This window comes from Leptonotus elevatus, chromosome 7 (genome assembly GCF_054856555.1).
Source record: "Leptonotus elevatus isolate MCC_2025b chromosome 7, RoL_Lele_1.0, whole genome shotgun sequence".
Lineage (NCBI taxonomy): Eukaryota > Metazoa > Chordata > Actinopteri > Syngnathiformes > Syngnathidae > Leptonotus > Leptonotus elevatus.
In genome coordinates, this window is record NC_141245.1 from 26,167,402 (window position 1) to 26,187,415 (window position 20,014).

The 20,014-nt window shown below is 44.1% G+C and overlaps 3 protein-coding genes across 3 annotated transcripts; 2 read left to right on the plus strand and 1 right to left on the minus strand.

The window, feature by feature from the left end:
• Nucleotides 1-196: 196 nt before the first annotated feature.
• LOC147171702 (ras-related protein Rab-34-like) lies at nt 197-7,991 on the plus strand. Its single transcript, XM_086080522.1, has 11 exons — nt 197-466; nt 1,607-1,686; nt 1,872-1,963; nt 2,047-2,112; nt 3,168-3,269; nt 3,362-3,426; nt 4,625-4,676; nt 4,942-5,023; nt 5,118-5,208; nt 6,004-6,111; nt 6,199-7,991. The coding sequence occupies exons 2-11, from the start codon at nt 1,612-1,614 to the stop codon at nt 6,264-6,266; spliced, it is 801 nt and encodes a 266-aa protein (XP_085936648.1). The 5' UTR covers nt 197-466; nt 1,607-1,611; the 3' UTR covers nt 6,267-7,991.
• LOC147171703 (uncharacterized) lies at nt 7,616-14,738 on the minus strand. The gene is made up of 6 exons (XM_086080523.1): nt 14,630-14,738; nt 11,360-11,565; nt 11,185-11,278; nt 9,459-9,605; nt 9,271-9,366; nt 7,616-8,152 (listed from the first exon to the last, which is right to left on the minus strand). The coding sequence occupies exons 2-6, from the start codon at nt 11,483-11,485 to the stop codon at nt 8,010-8,012; spliced, it is 606 nt and encodes a 201-aa protein (XP_085936649.1). The 5' UTR covers nt 11,486-11,565; nt 14,630-14,738; the 3' UTR covers nt 7,616-8,009.
• proca1 (protein interacting with cyclin A1) lies at nt 14,410-20,014 on the plus strand. The gene is made up of 5 exons (XM_086080521.1): nt 14,410-14,894; nt 15,336-15,468; nt 17,380-17,514; nt 17,607-18,808; nt 19,490-20,014. The coding sequence occupies exons 1-5, from the start codon at nt 14,597-14,599 to the stop codon at nt 19,891-19,893; spliced, it is 2,172 nt and encodes a 723-aa protein (XP_085936647.1). The 5' UTR covers nt 14,410-14,596; the 3' UTR covers nt 19,894-20,014.

Here is a 20,014-nt window from a genome sequence, read left to right on the forward strand (position 1 = left end):
TGTTTGTTTGTCTCCCCCTGGATCTTGTCTGTATGTTGCGCTGTGTTCCTACTGTAAATAAAACATAATGTATGAAATATATATAATATATATGTGCGTATGTATATAGTATTGAAATCAACCGCCATCCGTTTTCGTATACATCACGTCCGGTTGTACTTCCTCATTCCTCCCATCACATCCGGTAGTTTGTTCTTTCGTCCAGCAGGGGTCGCGGTGTGCTGAAGAGAAATGCTATCATCTGGGCTCTGCGGTTTTAGTTTTTGCTGCTGCTTCTCTCGTTTTCTTCTTTTCTTTACGAAGATTTCTTCGCCACCATTCTGTACAAAAAGACACAATTTGTCACTCCTGTTATGAACATGACCGCGTTGGCCTCACATTGAATGGCAATTGGAGCTGAAAGTGAGGACAAACTTAAGACGGATAAAAAGAAGAGCGACCACCACAAGCTCTTCGTCTTGCTAAGGTATGGTCCTTTTTTTTCTTTTTTTTTGCCAGTTGCAGCGTTCACGTCAATTCACGTACTTTTCTTTCATAGAAGTGTGCTTTGACGCTATATTGTGAGATAAAGGTTTTAATAATACATTTTAAAAAAGGATACATTTGGAGTGATGTTGCCTTTGGAAGTCGAGCTGGAACCGAGCGATTCTGTCAATTCGTCTTTTTCCACATTTTACGAACAATAGGATTAAAAGTAAGATGATAAACCGATTAAAGTTGTCTGGTCTTTTTACAAAATCAGCCTGCTTTTTTTTTTTTTGTGTGTGTGCCGTTTTTTCCTTTCAAGTCGAGTCAGCCTTTCCGCCAGCATTCTTTCAAACAAGCCCTCGCGTAGGACCGACCACACACAACCGTCGCAGATTTGTGTAAAAACATATTCGCACAATGAATTCAACACCGTTTGGACTAAAGTGTGATTCAAGTCGTGCATTGTGTCGATAAATGCCGGAGACTTTTAGGAGGCGGGCAAAGTTTAAGAGGGGTTGGACGCGTTGCTGGTCTGTTAGCGTCACCATGGCAACAGACTCAACTCCACTCGATGCCTTGATTGTGAATCTAAAACAAACAAAACAAACTATTTTCCTTAAAGTACGTCCATCTTAATGCTAATAGACAGGCTCACAGATACAATTCAGACGTCACGTGGCTCACAATGTGTTCTTTACCAATTACCATATGCAAAAAACAACAAGTATTACCGAAGCGGACTAGACAATCATTGAATATGAGTTTAGTTTATTAAAAGGAGAATGTGCAGTGACATTAAAAAGATGGCTACACCAGATTTAGCACAATGCTAGTTTCCCTCTGTACAGTAGTGTCACTCATTCCAAGCTGACGTCACAAGTCAAAATGGCGGTTAACTCGGTGAAAGGAAGCTCATTGAAGAGCATTGAGATCGTTCTAATTTGATTTGTGAGGATTATTTTGATTTCAAAATTTCACAATAAGAGCTACTACGCAACGCCCCTGCAGATTAATGTTGGTCGTGGTGACGCTACGTGGAGTGTTAGCTATTTTATCATTACTTGACAGGGGGGGGGGGAATGAATTTTCCAGCATTTAAACACCCCTCTCGAATAAATGTATGAACTCCACCCAACAGGGCTGATGTCGAGGCGAGGTCCAACCATGAGCGTTTTACCGCCAGTCCGCAAGGATCGCATCATCCCGCAGCTCCCTCACGTAAAACACTCATTTCATGTCATCAACGCCACTTTACATCCTGTTACAAAAAAGATCAACACATTTCAGTGCAAATGAATGACATTTAGGATGTTTCTATTGCTATTTGACCCAAACAGTATGTAAAAGGGTTTAAAAAAAATAAAGTCATTGAACAATGACCTCATCCATGCATCCGTCCATAGTGTTTCTGCGAAGACGCTGCACTCCACGTCGAGCGCCATTTCAACCCCAAAGTGAAGGCGGCGTGCCTGGAGCAGCGCACCGGCACGGTCGGGTGCGTTCAAGGGCAACGAAGAAGTGATGATGATGATGATGAGGCGTTCGCAGCTTGATGCCTCGTGTCTTCTTTTTCTGCAGGTTTAAAATTGCCAAGGTCATTGTCGTGGGCGACTTGGCCGTGGGCAAAACCTGTCTGATTAACAGGTAACGTTACAACATTCAAAATGTTTATTTGTCATAAGCACAGTCAAAATACAACAGTAGCATTGAGCCATGACATTCTTACTTTGCGAGTCAACTTTTGCCAACGGCATACAAAGAATAGAGGAAAAAAGAGCAATTTGGAAAAAATGAACTCAACTTTATTTATAAAGTGCTTGAAAACAACCATCGCTGCACCTTGCCTCTGGTTTTCTGCTCCCATTTTGGATCGGTCCGAGTCCCCCCCCAAAACCTACTCGACAATCCCACTATCTACTTTTTATCCTGTTGCATCCCAATCCTGCAATTAAAGGTCAAGATGAATCCCATCCGCAGGATTCCCCCCCCCCCCCCCCCCAAAAAAAATGTCAGCCTCTCGTGTGTATCAAGCTGGAATCCCTTCTCATTAACCCCGCCCCTGCCGCCCCCGGCACCCAAAGACCCCCCCACCCAGCCACCCGTACCACCAGCCACCCACCCCAACAAGCCAACACCCTCCGACCTCACCCCCACCAGCCCCCCGTACCGAGGAATCGGCGCCGTAGAGGGGCCGGACGGTGGCGTAGCGAGGGCACCCGCGCCCACTCCACCTCCAGTGGCGTGGCAGGGTGGAACACCGGGGACGGAAGGGGAAAGGGGGGCACCGGGAGACGGGCGGTACCCCCGAACCCCTGGCCCCGGTCGTCATGCCAGCGTTCCTAGTGAGAACTAACCTTAGCCCTACGATGTACTAATAGAAGTTCTAGCGATGCTAACAGCTGGCTAGCTAAAAGCTAGCATGCCAACAACCTGCTCATGTGTCAAGCATGCTAACGGTTGTTATGCTCGCATCTGAGCAGAGTTGAGGTATGTCTTATGACGATTTCACGCCATTTCCTGTCGTCGGATACTTTTTCTATTAAGTGTAGTGGTGCCTTGAAATACGAGTTATGAGTCAATCGACACGCTAACGCAAAGCAAAGCCAGTACGAGCATTTCTCATGTTGTTGTCGGCAAATTACTTGAGATGCGAGCGGATCCAGCGCTAGCGTGCTAACAGTCGGTGACGTCCCGCTCAGGTTTTGCAAGGACGCTTTTGACAAGAACTACAAGGCCACCATCGGTGTGGACTTTGAGATGGAGCGCTTCGAGGTGCTCGGCGTTCCTTTTAGCCTGCAGCTGTAAGTCTGAAGCGTTCAAATATATCGCCGGCGGAGTCCCCCGCTGCACGTGGACCTTGTGTGACTCTGCACTTTTCATCTGGTCGTGTAAGGTGGGATACGGCGGGCCAGGAGAGGTTCAAGTGCATCGCTTCCACGTACTACAGGGCAGCACAGGGTGAGCGACTCTCGTGTTGGCTACGTTCATCCGTCCACGTTTTCACCACAATGTCCACCGGGTGGCGCCACTCGTGTGGCTTGTGGTAGATTGCTTGAAAGTACGTAGAAAATCGTTTCACCTTTTGTGGTAGACGTAGCTGCCACCTCGAACCAACTCTTCCAATGGCTTGTATTGAGGTGACAATCAAGTAATCCTCACTCGGCCATTACATTCATTCTAACGCGTCAAATTCGTGATCAATTTACGATCGAGCACATTTGACGCGGCTCAGGTGATGCAAATCTATGAGACACAATATGATCCTGACAACCACCACTTTATGTTGTTGCCATGAGGGGTGCCCCCATCGATCGGCCGGCCGATTTCCTTCATTTTGGGGGATCGATGATCAGCCAATCCCGTAAAAATAAACCGATCTTTTCCACTGATCTCATTTCTCCCCTTTTGCTGAGATGACTAATAAGGTTTTTATCTTTTCAAACAAGATTGGAACACTGACGATGGCTGCTTTCTATGAAAAAAATCGGGATCGGCAAAAGTCACGATCGGCTGGTCACGCTTTCTGAAAGATCAGCGATCGGCCGGAAAATCGTGATCAGTGCTTTCCCAGTTGCCATTGGTTACGTCCACATTTCAAATAGAAAAGACCAGCGTCCGTCAATAAAGTCGTGCGAGTTGATATGCTGGCATTTTGTGTGTAAGTGCCAAGTAAGAGATGAAAAGTGCATCAATCCATCAACATGGTTTGTGTTTCAATTTAAATACAATAACGTGCCATTTTGTACTTTTGTATTTATATGAATGCTCCTTTGTTAAAAGTTGTGTAAGGTATTGAGTACGATATTTCATATCAATCATTTATCTATACATATTAATATATAATTAATATTAGTATTGGGCATCTCACTGGTGTCTGTTTTTCAACTTTTTATTTCGTGGGAAGTGAAAACGTCTCAACAGAAACAAATGAAGTTGAGAGGTGGGGCCCGTGTCGGGACCCCCGCTTCGCGAACGGCGCCCCCATCACATCGCTCTCGTGTTATTATAAGACGTATGACATCCGGTGGCAAGTTTTGATTTCAGGTCTGCGGTCGTCACTCGCATTCTGCCACCTGCACGTGCACCGTTGGCGCATGTTGGTTAGGAAAAAGCCACTCAAACGATCTCATGGACGTCGCGTTGCTTTTTCTTGCAGTGGTGATTATCGTGTTTGATGTTACCGACGTGGCGTCTTTGGACCACAGCAGGTAACGTAGCATCCGTTTTTCATTTGAATGGAATAATTTTTTTTTAGATTGGTTTTAATTAATTTAGTTTTGGTTGGGATTTGGGATTGGTTGGAGTTAGTATGGCTTGGGTCTGTCTTAATTCCAAAATAAAGGTTGTTTTACGGTTAGGAGTAGGATTTGGGTTAGTTAGTATTGGTTAAGGCAAGGGTTGGTTGGGGTTAGCATGTGACGTGACATGGCGCCGTAATGCGTATTAACGTCAGCCGTCGTCGTGTCGTTTCAGGCAATGGCTTGAAGACGCCCTGAGAGAAAACGACCCCACGGCGGTTCAACTCTTTCTGGTTGGCACCAAGAAAGACCTGAGCGTCAGTCCCGACTTTCTTCCGTGAACCGCGTCTTGTCCGACGGGACGCACCAATCGGGTCACAGCGCATGATTGTCGTCTTGTTTGTCTGCCAGTCTCCTGCTCAGTACGCTCAGATGGAACGAGACGCCCTCCAGGTGGCGCAGGAGATGCGAGCCGAGTATTGGGCGCTGTCGTCGCTCACAGGTGATGCGAATGCTGCTGGCGACATGCAAACAATTACACGACTCAGAATGAGAATTAAAGTAATATTTTTCAGTTGGGAGGGGAAAAATGTAGTCCCGGATACATGACACGCCACATTATTGTTTTTAAATTGTAAGATGACTGCTTTTCTAGGAGCATAACCTTTTTCATCTGACAAAAGACACAATATTTTGTCAAGTAGAAACACTATTGTTACACCCTCCTTAACCCTATATTCACTGAAGCAACCCCCTTTGCTCCCAACTGTTTTACGGGATTTTGACTCATTTTGCAAGGCCCACAGAATATTCTGTTCTATTGCTATAAAAACATGGAAGCTACCAAAAGAAAGATTAGAGTCTCTTCTTTCATCAGGAAAAAAATACATTTGTGTCTGATTCCATTTTGCAGCAATTGGCATTAGAACAGAGCTACGTTTCATCAATATTCACAAACCTGTTGAAAAGGCTGGCAAAAAAGAGCTTGTTGCAACATGACCCTGGTTGATCTCTTATACTCTGCTGCCACCTGCTGGCCGTTTTTTTTGTATTACATCTAAGAGTACTACTTTTTCATAGAAAATAAATATTTTTCTTTGAAATGCATCTTTACTCCTGTTTCAGTTTCACTCGCTGTGTCATTAACACATTCACTGCCAAAGACGGCCATAGATGTCAAAGATCAATTTTTACCAGGCTGGCAGTGAATGAGTTAAAAAAAAATTGTATGATGACTATTTCTATGTCAAATATCTTTGAAAATGCATTCAAGGATTTCAATATCTGTCTCCAAAAGGAGAGAACGTGAAGGAGTTCTTCTTCCGGGTGGCGTCGCTGGCGTTCGAGACCAACGTCCTCGCCGAGCTGGAGAGGAGCGGAACCAGGCAAATCGGCAACATCGTCAGTGAGTACCCAAATAACAAAATGGAAGCCGGTCAAAATGCTGGCCCGTGGCCGACAACTACGTTTGACAACTGCGCCATCCTCACAGAAATCCAGAGCAGCGGCAGCGGCAATCCGTCCAAGAAGAAGAAGCAGCAGCCGGCGTGCTGTCAGTGACGCCGCCTTCAAAGGCAGAAGGTACGCAAGGGAAAAAAGGACGCCGCTGTGCTGTGGAGGACGCCCGCGGCACAGGGGACGAAGGGAGGTGTCACATTTTCCTGGCCCGGTGACCATTTTTTCTTCATGCGCTGCTAACGTGTGAGTCCTAATGTACAAATTGGGAGTTCAAATGCAGCACGATTGCCTTTCAGCAAAAGATGTCCGCACTCAGACGTATTTTCAGGCTGCCGAGTGTTATTTTAGCCAATCAGAAGCCTGAAAAAAGAACAGGAACTACTTTTACCCTAATGTACCCTCTATATACATCTTGAGTTTGCTTTTGGACGCTGACAATTCCAAGCATACCTGAATGCAACGCAACAAATCAAGTGACTGAGATTTTTTTTTCTAGACAAAAAGGGACAAAAGTTTGGAAAAATAAAATTTTATACTAGAAAAGAAACGTCTAGTCCTGAAAAAAAAAGAGACATAATTCTTGAAAAACTTTTTTTTAGAAACCCTAATTACCTAAGCATTTTTCTAAAAAATAAATAAATAAAAATAGACAACTTTAAGACTCCTACTATTTTTTTCTGTAAAATATAACAAATGTTATTAAAAAAATATATCCATCCATCCATTTTCTGCTTATTCCTCCTGACAATTTTATTTTCTCCTTGAAACTTTACAAATTTTTTCTCAAATCCAAAACTATACTAAACCAAAATATGATTTCATTCTTGTAAAATCTTAGTATAGCTGAGCACTTCCATTACTCATCAATACCCGCTTTATGACACGAAGCCTCGCAAAGTGAGCCGGACGGTCTCTGCACTCACCCGAGACGCAAACGTGATCATTTTTTCAAGGCTTCGTGCCATTGCGCACGTGCCGAAAGGTGGGCGTCGTCATCAACATCAAAGTGCGCAGCTCTGAAAATGAGTACTCACAAAGATGGTGATTGCTGATTGCTGACTCTTTTTTTTTTTAAGAAAAAAAAATGCTATATTATTTTGTGTACATCATTTTTTTCAAACATTCAGCAAAAATGTGCTCCTCTTTCCAGTTTATGTTCATCCCGACCAATAAAAGAATCACAGGGTTTGTTTTGATGCATTCAGGTATACTTTAAAATGAAGTTTTACCGCTAACTAAACCCGGGCAAGCGTGAACATGTGTTAAAAATATAAGTATAAAGGTCTAAAATATTAACAGTGGCTCGTGTATGGAGACGATGGTACGAGACATGTTCTGCTGCTAAATCAAGTATTTCAGCGACAATGACCACCCGAAATGTCAGTTGTCAGCAGCGTGAATCACAATTTCTGTGCAAGCAAAAGGGGTGTGAAATGCATGACCAAAACAAAAGCCGTTTTCTTCCTTTATGTGAGAAAGCACGCTGCCGCCTCGATGCCAAAGAAAAGGGACCAGCTGATCCAAACTCAAATGCAAATGACGTACATTACGAAAGGTCGAAGGGCACGTGCCGGCACTTTACCTGCCTTTTTTTTTTCTTTTTCCAAATTTGCTGTCAATTATAGAAAGAAAAATGTATTTGCAAACAACACTGACAGTGAAAGGATGCAAACTTGATTAGTAACGCACGTAAACTTGCTCTTTTGTTGCCATCAAGTGTTAAAAAGGGAAACATTTTTCAAAGGTTGCGTCGTGTTCCTGCAACTACGATGATGTTTTTCAAAAGTCAACAATAAAATGCTTTCTTTGAAAGGAATGTTTAGAACATGTCGTCAAGTCCTCTTTTCATTTCTGGAAGCTTTCGAAGGAATCCAAATGTTTGCCGTCAATTTGACTCTGGAGTTCCGCAGGGATGCAGTGCGAGCATTTGTAATTGTCTTGAATCCACTTGCCTCCTTCCGTGTTCTCCATGGCCACCGCGGCCACACCTGCGCGACACGTCCCAAATACTTTCACCAAATCGTCACATGATATAAAATCAAGTCAATAAATAGAAAGGGGGGGGGGGGTGGGGGGGGTCTTCGTTTATGACAAGAGGAACAATTTAAATAAGTGTCAGCATAATAAAATGATGAGGGCTCGGGTATCTTAAAGTCATAATTATATAAAGATAAAATACTATGAGAAAAAGGGATTTTTTTTTAAATGTAATGTTTGCATAATAAAGTTGAAATATGAGAAAAACATTTACAAAAGAGCCACTAAATTATAGGATTTTATTAATTTTTTGCTCAGAATGTAATATAAAAATGAATAGGGAAATAAAGTTATATTATAACAGAAAAGGCTGGAGTATAAAGTTGGCATAAAAAAATGAGGAGAATTTTCATTTTAAAATAATGTTAGAAATATTTTATAATATTTCCGTAATACTTGATTTTTTTTGTGTGTGCAAAAAGTCACAATGTTAGGATCATTGTTATAAAATTACAAACAATGATTGTTGCATTTTTTGTAGTGAAAGAAGTTTCAAAGTTTAGACAAAGGTAGGAAATTTTTATTATATAATATTTATATTTATATAAATTTTAGAAGAAAAAAATCTGTTCGGGAATTATGTTGTGGTATTACCACAAAACAAATTATTACTGAGCGAAAAGGTTGCAAAGTTAAGCAAATAAACAGAAATTACGAGAAAAAAATGCATTATTGGAGAAAAAACGGTTGTAAAATTGTTTCTTGATAAACGTCAGAAAAAAGCAGGAAAAAGTTGCAATGTCAAATTCTGACAATCTTCCTTGCAAAGTATTGTTGGGGGGATTTTTTATTTTATTTTTTATCCAGTTAGAAGAATTAAGTCAGAAACTTGATTACTTGAAATAACCATAAAATTATTTTTTGAAAATAATGTTAAATTATATTATATTGCCTTTATTGTCATTATACAAAGGACAATGAGATTTGAAGCCATAAAGTGCGCACATAGTAGACATCATCAAATAATACAAACCTGTACAATCAAAATAAATAAATAAACGCCGCTCGTTGCCGTCTCGGAAGTAATCTGCCGTGTATTGCAAGTAAAAAGCTTCAATTGGAGTCGTACCCACTACGGCGGCGCCCATCCTCTCCAGCAGCTGGATGGCCGCCTTCATGGTTCCTCCGGTCTCGATCCACTGGTCCACTAACAGCACCCGCACACCTTCAACACACGGTCAGCAAATTGCACCAAAAGGTTCTGGCCCATAAAACCGCTCGGCCGCCGCCGTCGCGCCAATCCCGCCAGCGGCTCACCCGGTTTGATCACGTCGTCTCGCACCTCCATGGTCTTCTCCCCGCCCGTGTAGTCGCTGTACGTCTGCCGATGGCTGCTCACGCAAAGATGTCCCGCTTTGCGCACGGCCAGGAAGCCTTTGCCCAACGCGCTGGCGATAGACGCCCCTGGACCGAAAGTTCAAAGTTCACGTCGTCGCACTTTGAAAGCGTTTTCGCTGCGCTGAGGGAATTTTGCCGCAGGACGTTCAACAACAACAATTGAAATGACGTTTTTCCATCTCACATTTCATGGGAACCGAAGCAAAACTTTATCCGCGATGACCAAAACCACGTCGCATTTCCATAACGTTTTTGTACCCACGTTCGTTTCATATACAGAAACAAACCGCTCTCAAAGATGAAATGCAAACGTATTAAGAATAAAAGTTCAGAGACAGTCAGTGAGTGAGATTGTGAGTTAACGTTAACATGCGGTTCGTGGTGTAACACTTCTATATAACTATATGTGTGTTCACGCATGCTCATTTGCATATTTATATTCACACGTTTGTGACCTCAGTTACACATTTGTGGATTCTCGTTACACATCGGTGACTTTGGTTATGAATACAAATTCTTTTGACCTGTTTGTGGACCAAATTACGCATTTTTAAATGGTTTCTTTTTTTCTTATTTCATATTGCGCACGCGAATGAAAATGCTACGTTGGCACTCGAGTTGCTTTCTCAAATGTCGAGTCTTGACTGAGCTGAAGTTCTGCCTGACATTCTTGCACAACTAATTTTAGTCACTCTGGCAACCGGTGGCTTGGCTTGACTGACACCCAAGAAGACCACCCCACCCCCACCCCCACCCCCACCCCTACAAAAGTATTGGAACACCTTTTTTCTTTTTTTACCCTTTTCGCTGCTCATTATTATTTGGAAGCAGCTCAACTTTTGTTTTGGGGCCATTTGGGTCGATGTAAAATGCATGCACTGTAGGGTTTTGTTCTGGAGATTAAAAGCTCTGTTTGCTTTTCGACAGTCTCATAAAATAGTGGGGGGGGGGCGAGGGGGGGGGGTCAACTGTATACAAGAAATGTTGATATTGCGTTTCAATCATTTGAAAAGAACGACTGGTAAATGTTGAACCCCTGACCCTTGCATGTTTCCTTCTTGTTATTACATCCCATGCTTAAATGTTTCGTCATAAAAATGTCACTTCATTTTTGCAAAACGTCAACTTTTACTAGAAAAGAAGTTAACTATTCTTCAGTCTTTTATTTTTTAAATTTCATTTAGAAAAAAAAATACTTTCTAAAAATGGAATCCGTTTTTAAAAAATCCCTTTATTCTCATAAAAAGAGGATTTATTTTTAAAAATATGAATGAAAGTTTTAAAAAAAATCTTTCCATTGGTTTATTTTGCTAAAATAAAATGTTTTTTCCCCCATTAAAAAAAAATAAAAATAAATTATTAATAGAACTTTGTTCTCATATTTGTATTTTAACGCCTGATGTTTTTATGGTCATAATTTAACATTATTCTTTGGAGAATACAACTTTAGAAAAAGTACAAGTACAAATAACGTAAGTGAATATTATCATTTAACAGCCAACAAATCACAAAACCACACAAACAATTGTGCACGTTTCTGACGGGACCGGTGCAAATGTGGTGGGCACACAGACAGTTCTCGGCCCTGTTTGGGGCTGTTACCACTGACCCTTAAAAAAAGAAAAAATCCCGAATGAGTTGGTACCTAGAATGAATCCCATAGCGTCGATGCCGGCCACCAAGTCGATGGCGTCGTGACGGAAGGGTCCGAGCAGGTCGTTGACGCAGTCCGACAGGGCCTGGGGGGGGGGGGGGGCAAAATGGCGGCCGGTGGGACGGATGGCCGCAGCATTTCAAGATAAGCACTTTGAGACAAATACCTGTGAGTTGCAGTAAAGTCTGGACGGGTCCAGCCAGGCGAATCCCGGCCCTTTGGTGTTGGGCGCCATTAGGGCCAAGTACCAGGCGCGAGCAGCGTCTGCCGGAGCTCGCTCCCACACATCCATGCTGCTCCGCTCAGGGAGCCGCAGTCAACCGGCAGCCCCCAGAAAAGAGGTCGGCCAAGTGGGAGGGGCCGCTTGCCACACTTAAATTAGTCGCAGGAAGGAGGGAAGAGTTCACATGAGGTCTGCGGTCCGAAAATACAAACGCACACGCTTCATTGCTCACTTGGGAGGGATTCATTGTAAATTCAATTGTAAAAACAAATATTCTAAAATAAAATGTAAAAAATAAAATAGCTGTCGAATGATTTCATCAGATTAATCACATCTTTAAATTTGGATTCATCACGATTAATCGCTTAATTAAGAAGGCTTTTTTTTATCAACATTAAAGAGCACCTGTTATGTGTTCATTTTTTCAACATGTATGTGTTATGAGGACGTCTTCAACATTTTTGGATCCACTGCACACGCTCATCCGAATCAGTTAAAATTACTTGCATCATTGAAAATGGAAAAATAAGACCCCAATTGTTTGACATGAACAAATATTCTGAGTATCATACGCAAACATTAAATGTTTTACTTTAATGCATGTAGCTGTTTATTGCTCAAACACACACTATGCTAACCATCCGCTGTCAAAATTATTTGTGCCATTAATCTGTTAATACATGATTAATGTGATATTTTTTTGTGATTAATTAATTAGTTAACGCTTTGTATTAACTTTGACAGCACTAAAATAAAATACAACTTACTCCCATACTCCGTTTTCTAAAATATAAAAATATCCCCAAAACATTTTGATGAAAATGTACTTTTGTCTTGTAAAAATGTGTTTCCTAAAAAATATGACATAACTCATAAAATTGTAAAAATGCGTTTAAAAAAAATGAAATTGGAAACATTTTCTCTGAAAATAATTTTCTTTTTCTTTTTTAGTTTTTTGTTTTTCACTAAAAAGAAGTACAAATGTTTTATCTTTAATAAAATATGACATTTCATTGGAAAAATAATGATTAGCTTTTAAAAAAAAAAAAGCAACTCTATTTCTCATAAATGAAGTTAAAATATATACGTAAGCATGCAAGTCCCACACATGCAGTGCCTTCTCTTGTCCTCCAGAGGGCGATACACACAGCAGCTTCTAAAGAAATTAAGGCTGACTTGCTTAAATTCCTTTTTTGCCCCCAAAATGTTGTTGAAACTTTGGTATAAACATAAAGATGACGTTATAAGGAATTTAAAAAAAACTAAGCAACTCAAAAACCAACAAAACAAAAGATTAAGAATAAGGTACAATAAAAGTCTTCCACTCAATGCTTATGAGTGACAACTCACCAATGTATTGCAGCAAACAAATACTTTTCTTATTTGTTACTTTCAAAGTATTTGTGCGCATATTGAATTGTACAAGAAATATTTGGAAGGGATTAGGACATTCTCATTTTGTGTAAGTAAAATTTGCCAGTTGGTAACAAAAGATCGTACGACATGAAATCCGTCAAAATCCCTCCAAAAATGTTGACGCGGGGCAAATAACTTGCACAGAAGGCGCCTTTATCATCCACACTACAGTAAGCGTGGAAATGGAATCGTTGCCAGGATTTGCCCACGATGCCTCTGCTGATGTGACGTCAGTCGGCCACGCCCATTCCTGTGCCTGGAGAGGCCCGCGCCCGCGCCCGCGCCCGCGCCCGCACCCGCGCCCGCTTGTGATCCTGTGCCTGCCACGTGACGCTCAGGATCATGGCGGGTGGCAGACGCGCCTGAAGCCGTGATGATTTTCTCGTTCCCACCATGTGTCGGTTAAGCCCCGGGAGAGAAACAAACCCTGGATCCGCGCCCGCTAAAGATTCCACACAGAAGGACTTGTTCTCGCCTCTCATGCTTTGTGATGGCGCTCGCGGGCCACACATGCTTGTTTCCATGGCGAAGTGGGAACCTCCGTGCGTGTTCCCAAAGTAAATCTCACCACGGAGGGAGATGGGGGGGGGGGGGGGGGGTGAGTGTGGCTGAGGGTGGCTGAGGGAGGGTTGCACTGAAAAACAACAAATAGACTACGCAAGTCCTCATTTTAGGAGGATTTGCTCAATTACAATTGGGGAAGAGGATTTTGTTTGTATCTTAAAAAAAACAACTTAAATATTTGTTCTTGAAAATGTACACCTTTTTTTCTTTTTCTTTTTTTGACAAAAATTACTTTTACGAGATTTATTTATTAATTTTTTTAAAGAGAGAGAAAAAACCCACACCCTTGGATATTCGAAGAATATATCTTTCTTTTAAAAAAAAATCCATGAAGATTACCGCTTTTTCAACAACAACAACAAAAATCTCGTAAAAGTAATTTTCGGAAAAAATACTTTTTCTTTAAAAAACAACAACCAACTATTTCTGTCAGATTACTTTTTTTAAAATTCTATATTACAGATTTTTCCCCAAAAAGAAAAAAACCCTCTTTATTTATTTATTTGTTTGTGTTTTTCCCATGCATTTATTTATGTCTTTTAAAAATCTTTTTCTTAAAAGAAATCCTGTAAGATTATTATAAAATGTATTCTTGACAAAAATGCCACCATTTCTTGAAAAAGGAAATATTCTCCATCCGTCTTTTTATTCCTCCAAGAGTCAAACTCATTCAGACCAACAACTCTTCCCATTTGTCAGATTTTCATGAGCGCATTTCCAAATGTTGGGATTTCTCTCCTTCCGCCTTTCTCGGCCCATTTCAAGCGTTCCCGATCTCCCAGTCTGCATTTCAACAATTGAACTCATTGCACATGATTTGATGTCAATTTGAGCTTTTCGGAATTGGACCGCAAATTTTTCCCCTCAAATCTCCAGATTTGTGTCTTTTCAGCGTGTCCCTCATACTCGTTAGTCGTAGTGGGTGCGCAAAGTGTGGAGGGGGTTGGTAGGTTACTGGCGGTCAACTGTCGTTGCATTGAGAGCCCCCCCCCCCCCCAGAAGCCCCCCTCCCCCTCCCCATGTTTACATCCAGCCCCGCTTTGAATCAAGTCTATTAGCGGCTAACTCCTCCCGGTGTAGTCGAGGTATTAATCATCACACCACCCAAGTGGGAGGGCATCCAGAAAGGCTAAAAAGCCCCCAGAGGAGCCGAGGGGCCCGCCCCACCCCAGCGCGGCTTACTTCTGCCTGCCCTCGGCCATGTGGTGGGTCGTCCTGGTGGTTCTGTCTTACCTGGACAGAGAGCTGGCGGTGGGCGTCGCGGTCGTCCCGACCCGAGGGCGGCTGCCCCAGGAGTGCGGCGGCGGCGGCGGCGGCGGCGGCGGCGGCGGCGGCGGCCCCCGGGGCTCCCAGCCCTTTACGCGCGTGGAGCAGGCCAAGAGGAGGGGGCCCGGGGGGCCCTCGGAGGTGCCGACCAGGAGATCCAAAAGAGGCTTCACGTATCCCGGAACCCTGTGGTGCGGCGCTGGAAACATGGCAGACCATTACGACCAACTGGGTAGGACATCGCTAAGCCTTCCTCTTCGCTCGTTCTGCTTCATTTGCGTACGTTCGTACGTAGCTCGTGGTCGAGCCCAAACGATGCACGGCGGGAAAAAGTGGACTGTTGCAAAAAAAGTCTTTGTTTATTGCTGCAGGCGTTCCCCGATTGTTGCTTGCATTTCTGCCGGCCCGTTTGTGTTCTTCAGTCTTCAGGATCAGAATTGCACTTGAAACGCACGTCCGAGCACCAACGGCTGCTTTTATGCTCAACTTTGGCGAATGCTCTAAAAAAGTTTCAAATGTCCTCTGAATTGTCTTCACCCAAAAATGTCAATTTGATATCAGTTTGAAGCCTGAAACAAGCAAAAGGTCAAAAAGATGAAGCGGGCCAAATACTTTCGCAAAGCATAGAGTTGACTTTTTTTTTTTTGTACGGATTTGTTTGTTTGTTTGTCAGGAGACTTTGAGGAGACGGACAGCTGCTGCCGCACCCACGACCACTGCCCCCACGTCATCCACGCCTTCTCCTCCAAATACCGACACACCAATTTCAAGTGGCACTCCATCTGTCACTGCGACTGTGACGACGCGTAAGTGGAACGTTTTCACCACCGGGAAAAAAAACGTCAAATACACGACTGATAAATGACACGTTAAAAACTCAACGCTGTCCCAATCGTGCGCTTGCCGACGAGCGGAATTCTCGCCATTTGTGCGTTCCAAATTTGGAGCGGTCCCACATTGTTATTGCGAAGAAGTCCTTTTTCGTGATCCGCGCGACCAGTTCGGCTCTCGCCAGGTTCGTCGAGGTTTGTACGTTTCACATGAGAAGAATAATGTGAAAGTCGCCAAATCGGTTTTGGACTCCCAAGAGGACAGACGAGAATGTCCTCACGCGAGCCGAGAGAGAGTCGCTCTGTTTTCATGTCCGGATGTCAAGCAGAGCACAAAGTTCTCAATTGAGGGCCGTCTACGTCCGCACAAGAATAAGATTGTAAACAATCCCAAAAGACACGACAAAACTCATCTGGCAGCCATCTTTATTGATACGGCAGTTGAAAAACATCCTAGCAAAACATTAACCCCGATCGATTGTCCCTATTGCTTCCAAAAGGGAGCTTGTTTTCCCTTTTCCGCTTGCCTCTTCATGATTCCAGCGGCTGGATGCCATATCGTTAGCATTAGCATTAGCATTAGCATTAGCAAAGTTCACAGCGACCTTGCAATCCTCATTTTGCAAAAGTAAATACCGCTGACCGACGACGCTGGCCGGTGTGACCGTTTGTCTCGGACGTTGCTTGACTGTGAACAAACTTCAATCGTTCTTGGAAATGAATGATTGAACGTAGCCTTTAAAACGCTTCCATTGTTAAGTTATTAACATTGTTTTTCAGTTTCAATTTATATTTTAGCTGTTTTGGATTTAGTTATAGCAGTATGGCTCAATGAATAGAATTGTATTATCTGTCTCACTCTCAGAAGAAGGGCAACGGGTTTGTACGTTTGCTATCTTAAAGGGAGTTTTGTCCGGGACCGGTCTCTGCCGGTCGGAAGGGAGGCACAGGCTGATTATTATTGTTTTTCTCTAATCTGATTTATACCCATGGGAACAGATTCTCTTGTATTCACTGAGTTGTAACCAAATGTACTGTGGGCTGATGGGAGGAGACTTTTCGTATTCACCGACTTTTCAATAAATAATGATATGACGGAGAGCCGGACACAATCTGATGGAACACGGCTTCAGTGTCGTCAGCTTTTGTCATCAGAAGCTTCTGATAATTATTTACCTTTGCAAAGGGACTTCTTCACCAGGATCTCACCATTCAGTTAATTGAACACGCAAAGAGTACAATACTTAATATTGTCTACTCTAACACCATCAAAACACTACGTGATTAACATGTAATGTAGGAAGCTATTTTTGCAAACATAATGCGTGTAATGAACGTGTCATGCCATAATTAATAATACTGAAACAAATGTTAACATACTGCAAAGATTCATGTCTGATGGAATCCAACAGTAAACGCTTGAACACGTCACTCCTCACTTCTCAGATGATGTTGAAACTCTTTTGTCATCATAATTAGCGACGTAACGATAACCGCCATATGGTGATATCACGATATTAGAATTGCCGCAACGTCGTCATCGTCATGCCGCGATATTTAAAGCGCCGCTTTCTCCATCGGCCAAACACAGCGTTATGAACGACATAGACTGCGATACTTTATGCTGCTAAGATGGCGGCGGCCATATTGGCCGAGTGGCATGGATATAGCGGAAAACTTATATTTCTTAATATATATAATGCCAACGCCACCACAATATCGCATCGTGACATCCCTGACAACAATTTTCCTCTTTGGACAAATCCAACCCCCAACTTGTACGATCACAACTATTCCCGATAGACCGAGTGGCGACCTTTCACCCCAATTCCCTGGACTGGACGGACTCCATCCCCTTGCGAGTCATTTGCGTGTCCTGCTCCACAGGTTGAAGGTTTGCCTGCGCCGGGTCAACGACACGTCGTCCCGGGTGATGGGCCAAGCCTTCTTCAACGTGATCGCAGCGCCTTGCTTCCAGCTGCTCTACCAGGAGCAGTGTGCGGAGCGCCACTGGTACGGGCTGTAAGTATGACTCCCTCCGATTGGCCGCCCGCGTCGCGTCGCGCCGCCCCTCCCCCCTCCCTCCCACTCTGGTTTGCCGCCCATGGCTTCAGGTGCAAACGGTACGAGACGCTGCCCGTGGCGGTGCTGAAGGAGGCCGTCCCGTACGACTACGGCGGCGTCGACGCCATCGACGTGCTGACCGGGGCTCCGCCCAAGAGGAAGCAGGAGAGCAGCGCGCAGGCCGCCACGGAACCTTCCCTCGGAAACGGGCTCAACGCTGCGGGGGACTTCATCGCCAACGTCTCCTCCGCAAACGCCGCTGGCAAAGAATGGCAAAGATCAGACAAGAAGAAAATGAAAGACAAAGTGAAGAGGAAAGGAAAAGGGCAGAAAAGGAAGCACAAAGTTCAAGTTGAAGGAGAAGTGACGGTTTCAGGCGGCAAAAAGGTCAACGAAAAGGTCAGCCGCCGGACGAGTGGCGCTCGCTCCGAGCCTTCCAATGATGTCATGAAGGATCAACCGCCGATGGAGACTGGCGGGTCCAGTCCAAGCAGACCTCCTGCCGGTTCTCCAGCGAAAAACGGGCCGCCCACTCCTCCGACTTCCCTCCAGGAGATTCCTCGACCGACGCTTGACTCCGCCAAAAACGTCGCCGTCATCCCGATGACACAAGAACCGGGGCCTGGTGGGGAGATTGCGCAACCTGCCGTGGGCTCCGCCTACAAACTCGGTGTCACGTCTCCTCTGACGGCAGAAGAATCCAGACCTCCTGCTGGCTCTCCGTCGCAAACCAAGCGAGCGAGGAAGGGCAGGAAAAAGAAGAAGCTCCGTGCGACTTCCCCGGAGAAGATCCCGGAGAATCTCGGCGATGCGACCGTCCCCGCCGTCCCCGCCGTCCTGACGTCTGCAAACCCCCCCAACAAACGCATCCCTCCACCTGCGGTCCATTTCAGCAGCAACCTCGGCGTCGCGTCGGCAGCGGAGGAAAGCGCTCCTCCTGCCGGCTTCCTGTCAACAAACAGCCGGCTGAGGAAAAAGGAGGAAGCGCTGGCGCCTTCCGCCACGGAGGTCGTTCATCGGCCTGCCGAGAAGATCCCGCGAGCTGAAATCCAAAATGTCCTTTCCGTCCCCGTCGTGCCGACGTCACAAAAAGAAGAGATGGGCCAATCTGAGCTCCAGCCCGCCTTCAACACCAGCGCCACTTCCATCCCGACGTCACGACCAGAACAACAGCGTCCTGCTGAGAAGGTCCCGCGACCTGCACCTCGCAGTCCCACAACCCTCGTGTCGCAACCTGAGCGTCAAAGCCCAGGTGAGAGCGGGTCACCTGTTCCCGGGTCTCCGGCGAGGTTCTTATAGTTCGTTTTGAGTTATTTCAATTTAGTTTTCACGGTGGTTCTGTTAGTTTTGATTAGTTTTAGTTTTTTTTTTTTAATGCTTAGATTTAGTTTTAGTTAGTTTGAGCATTCGTTTTTGGGGGGTTTTCATTTTATTTTTTTAATGTGTATTACTTGTGCATAATATTTAATAAACACGATGATAAAATGAAAACGTCTTTATTTGGGTTAATATTGACATAAATTTACTTCACATCACATTTTAAATCATCCTCAAAGGCCAAGGTTATTTTAGTCACTTAAAAAAAAAAACGAATACTGAAACTGACAAACTAAGCATTTTTGAAATAACTCAAACTAATCAAAACTAACAGAACCACCTTGAAAACGAATTGAAACTAACTCAATTTAAAATACAAAACTCAAAACGAAATAAAAACGAACTCAAATGAAAATTCCAAAACTATAATAAACCTGCCAAAGACTAAAAAAAAAAGAGGACATTTTTCGCTCTAATTATAGTTTTAGTTTGTTTTGTAAACATAAAATGTAGTTTTTGTTTCTTAAAAAGCATGATCATTTTTACTTAATTTTGGGGAATTTTAGTTTTGTTTTTTTCACGAGTTTCGGTTCACTAAAATAACTTTGGTCTCCAGGCACCCCCGACGGCAAAAAAAAACGATCGCAAGAGCGAGGCGGCAGGAAAGCGCGGCCGGGTCAGAGGGCAACGGCAAGCCCCGGCGAGAAGCTGCCCGAAAGTTGGGACATCGCGACAACCGCGCGGCGGACGCTGAACGGCCTCCGCACACGAATGTCCCGAGGACAAACATGGACAACTGCAAGTAGCGACGCAGCAAGGAGCCAAAAGCTTGCGAAGGAAGCGACAACCATCCGGCAATTCCCAGGTTTGACATCGGCACCCGAGCCCGCCACGGTGGACGAGCGGAGAGCCGGGGCGAACGCCGGCCTTCGCGTGAGCGCCGTGCAGCGCTCCATGGAGAGAGCCGGACGGCAGTTTGCCTGGAAGAGGAGAAGGAAAGCCGGTCCGGGCGCCAGCTGACTTTTTGCAAATGGCGTTCAGTCGTCTTTTGAAGATTCAAACAAATCACATTTGATTGTAGTGAACGATCCGTCGTTGTATTGAGCGTATCGTCAATAAAAGTGGCAAATTGTGTTTTGCA

Bases quoted from the DNA above. Each gene is read 5' to 3' on its own strand.
- LOC147171702 (XM_086080522.1), top strand. From the start codon at position 1,612: ATGTCGAGGCGAGGTCCAACCATGAGCGTTTTACCGCCAGTCCGCAAG. The intron at 1,687-1,871 runs GTAAAACACTCA...ATCCGTCCATAG, and splicing joins TCATCCCGCAGCTCCCTCAC to TGTTTCTGCGAAGACGCTGC. The intron at 3,427-4,624 runs GTGAGCGACTCT...TTTTTCTTGCAG, and splicing joins GTACTACAGGGCAGCACAGG to TGGTGATTATCGTGTTTGAT.
- LOC147171703 (XM_086080523.1), bottom strand. From the start codon at position 11,485: ATGGATGTGTGGGAGCGAGCTCCGGCAGACGCTGCTCGCGCCTGGTAC. The intron at 11,279-11,359 runs GTATTTGTCTCA...CCCCCCCCCCAG, and splicing joins GACTTTACTGCAACTCACAG to GCCCTGTCGGACTGCGTCAA. The intron at 9,367-9,458 runs GTGAGCCGCTGG...CGTGTGTTGAAG, and splicing joins AGACGACGTGATCAAACCGG to GTGTGCGGGTGCTGTTAGTG.
- proca1 (XM_086080521.1), top strand. From the start codon at position 14,597: ATGTGGTGGGTCGTCCTGGTGGTTCTGTCTTACCTGGACAGAGAGCTG. The intron at 14,895-15,335 runs GTAGGACATCGC...TTTGTTTGTCAG, and splicing joins AGACCATTACGACCAACTGG to GAGACTTTGAGGAGACGGAC. The intron at 18,809-19,489 runs GTGAGAGCGGGT...TTTGGTCTCCAG, and splicing joins ACCTGAGCGTCAAAGCCCAG to GCACCCCCGACGGCAAAAAA.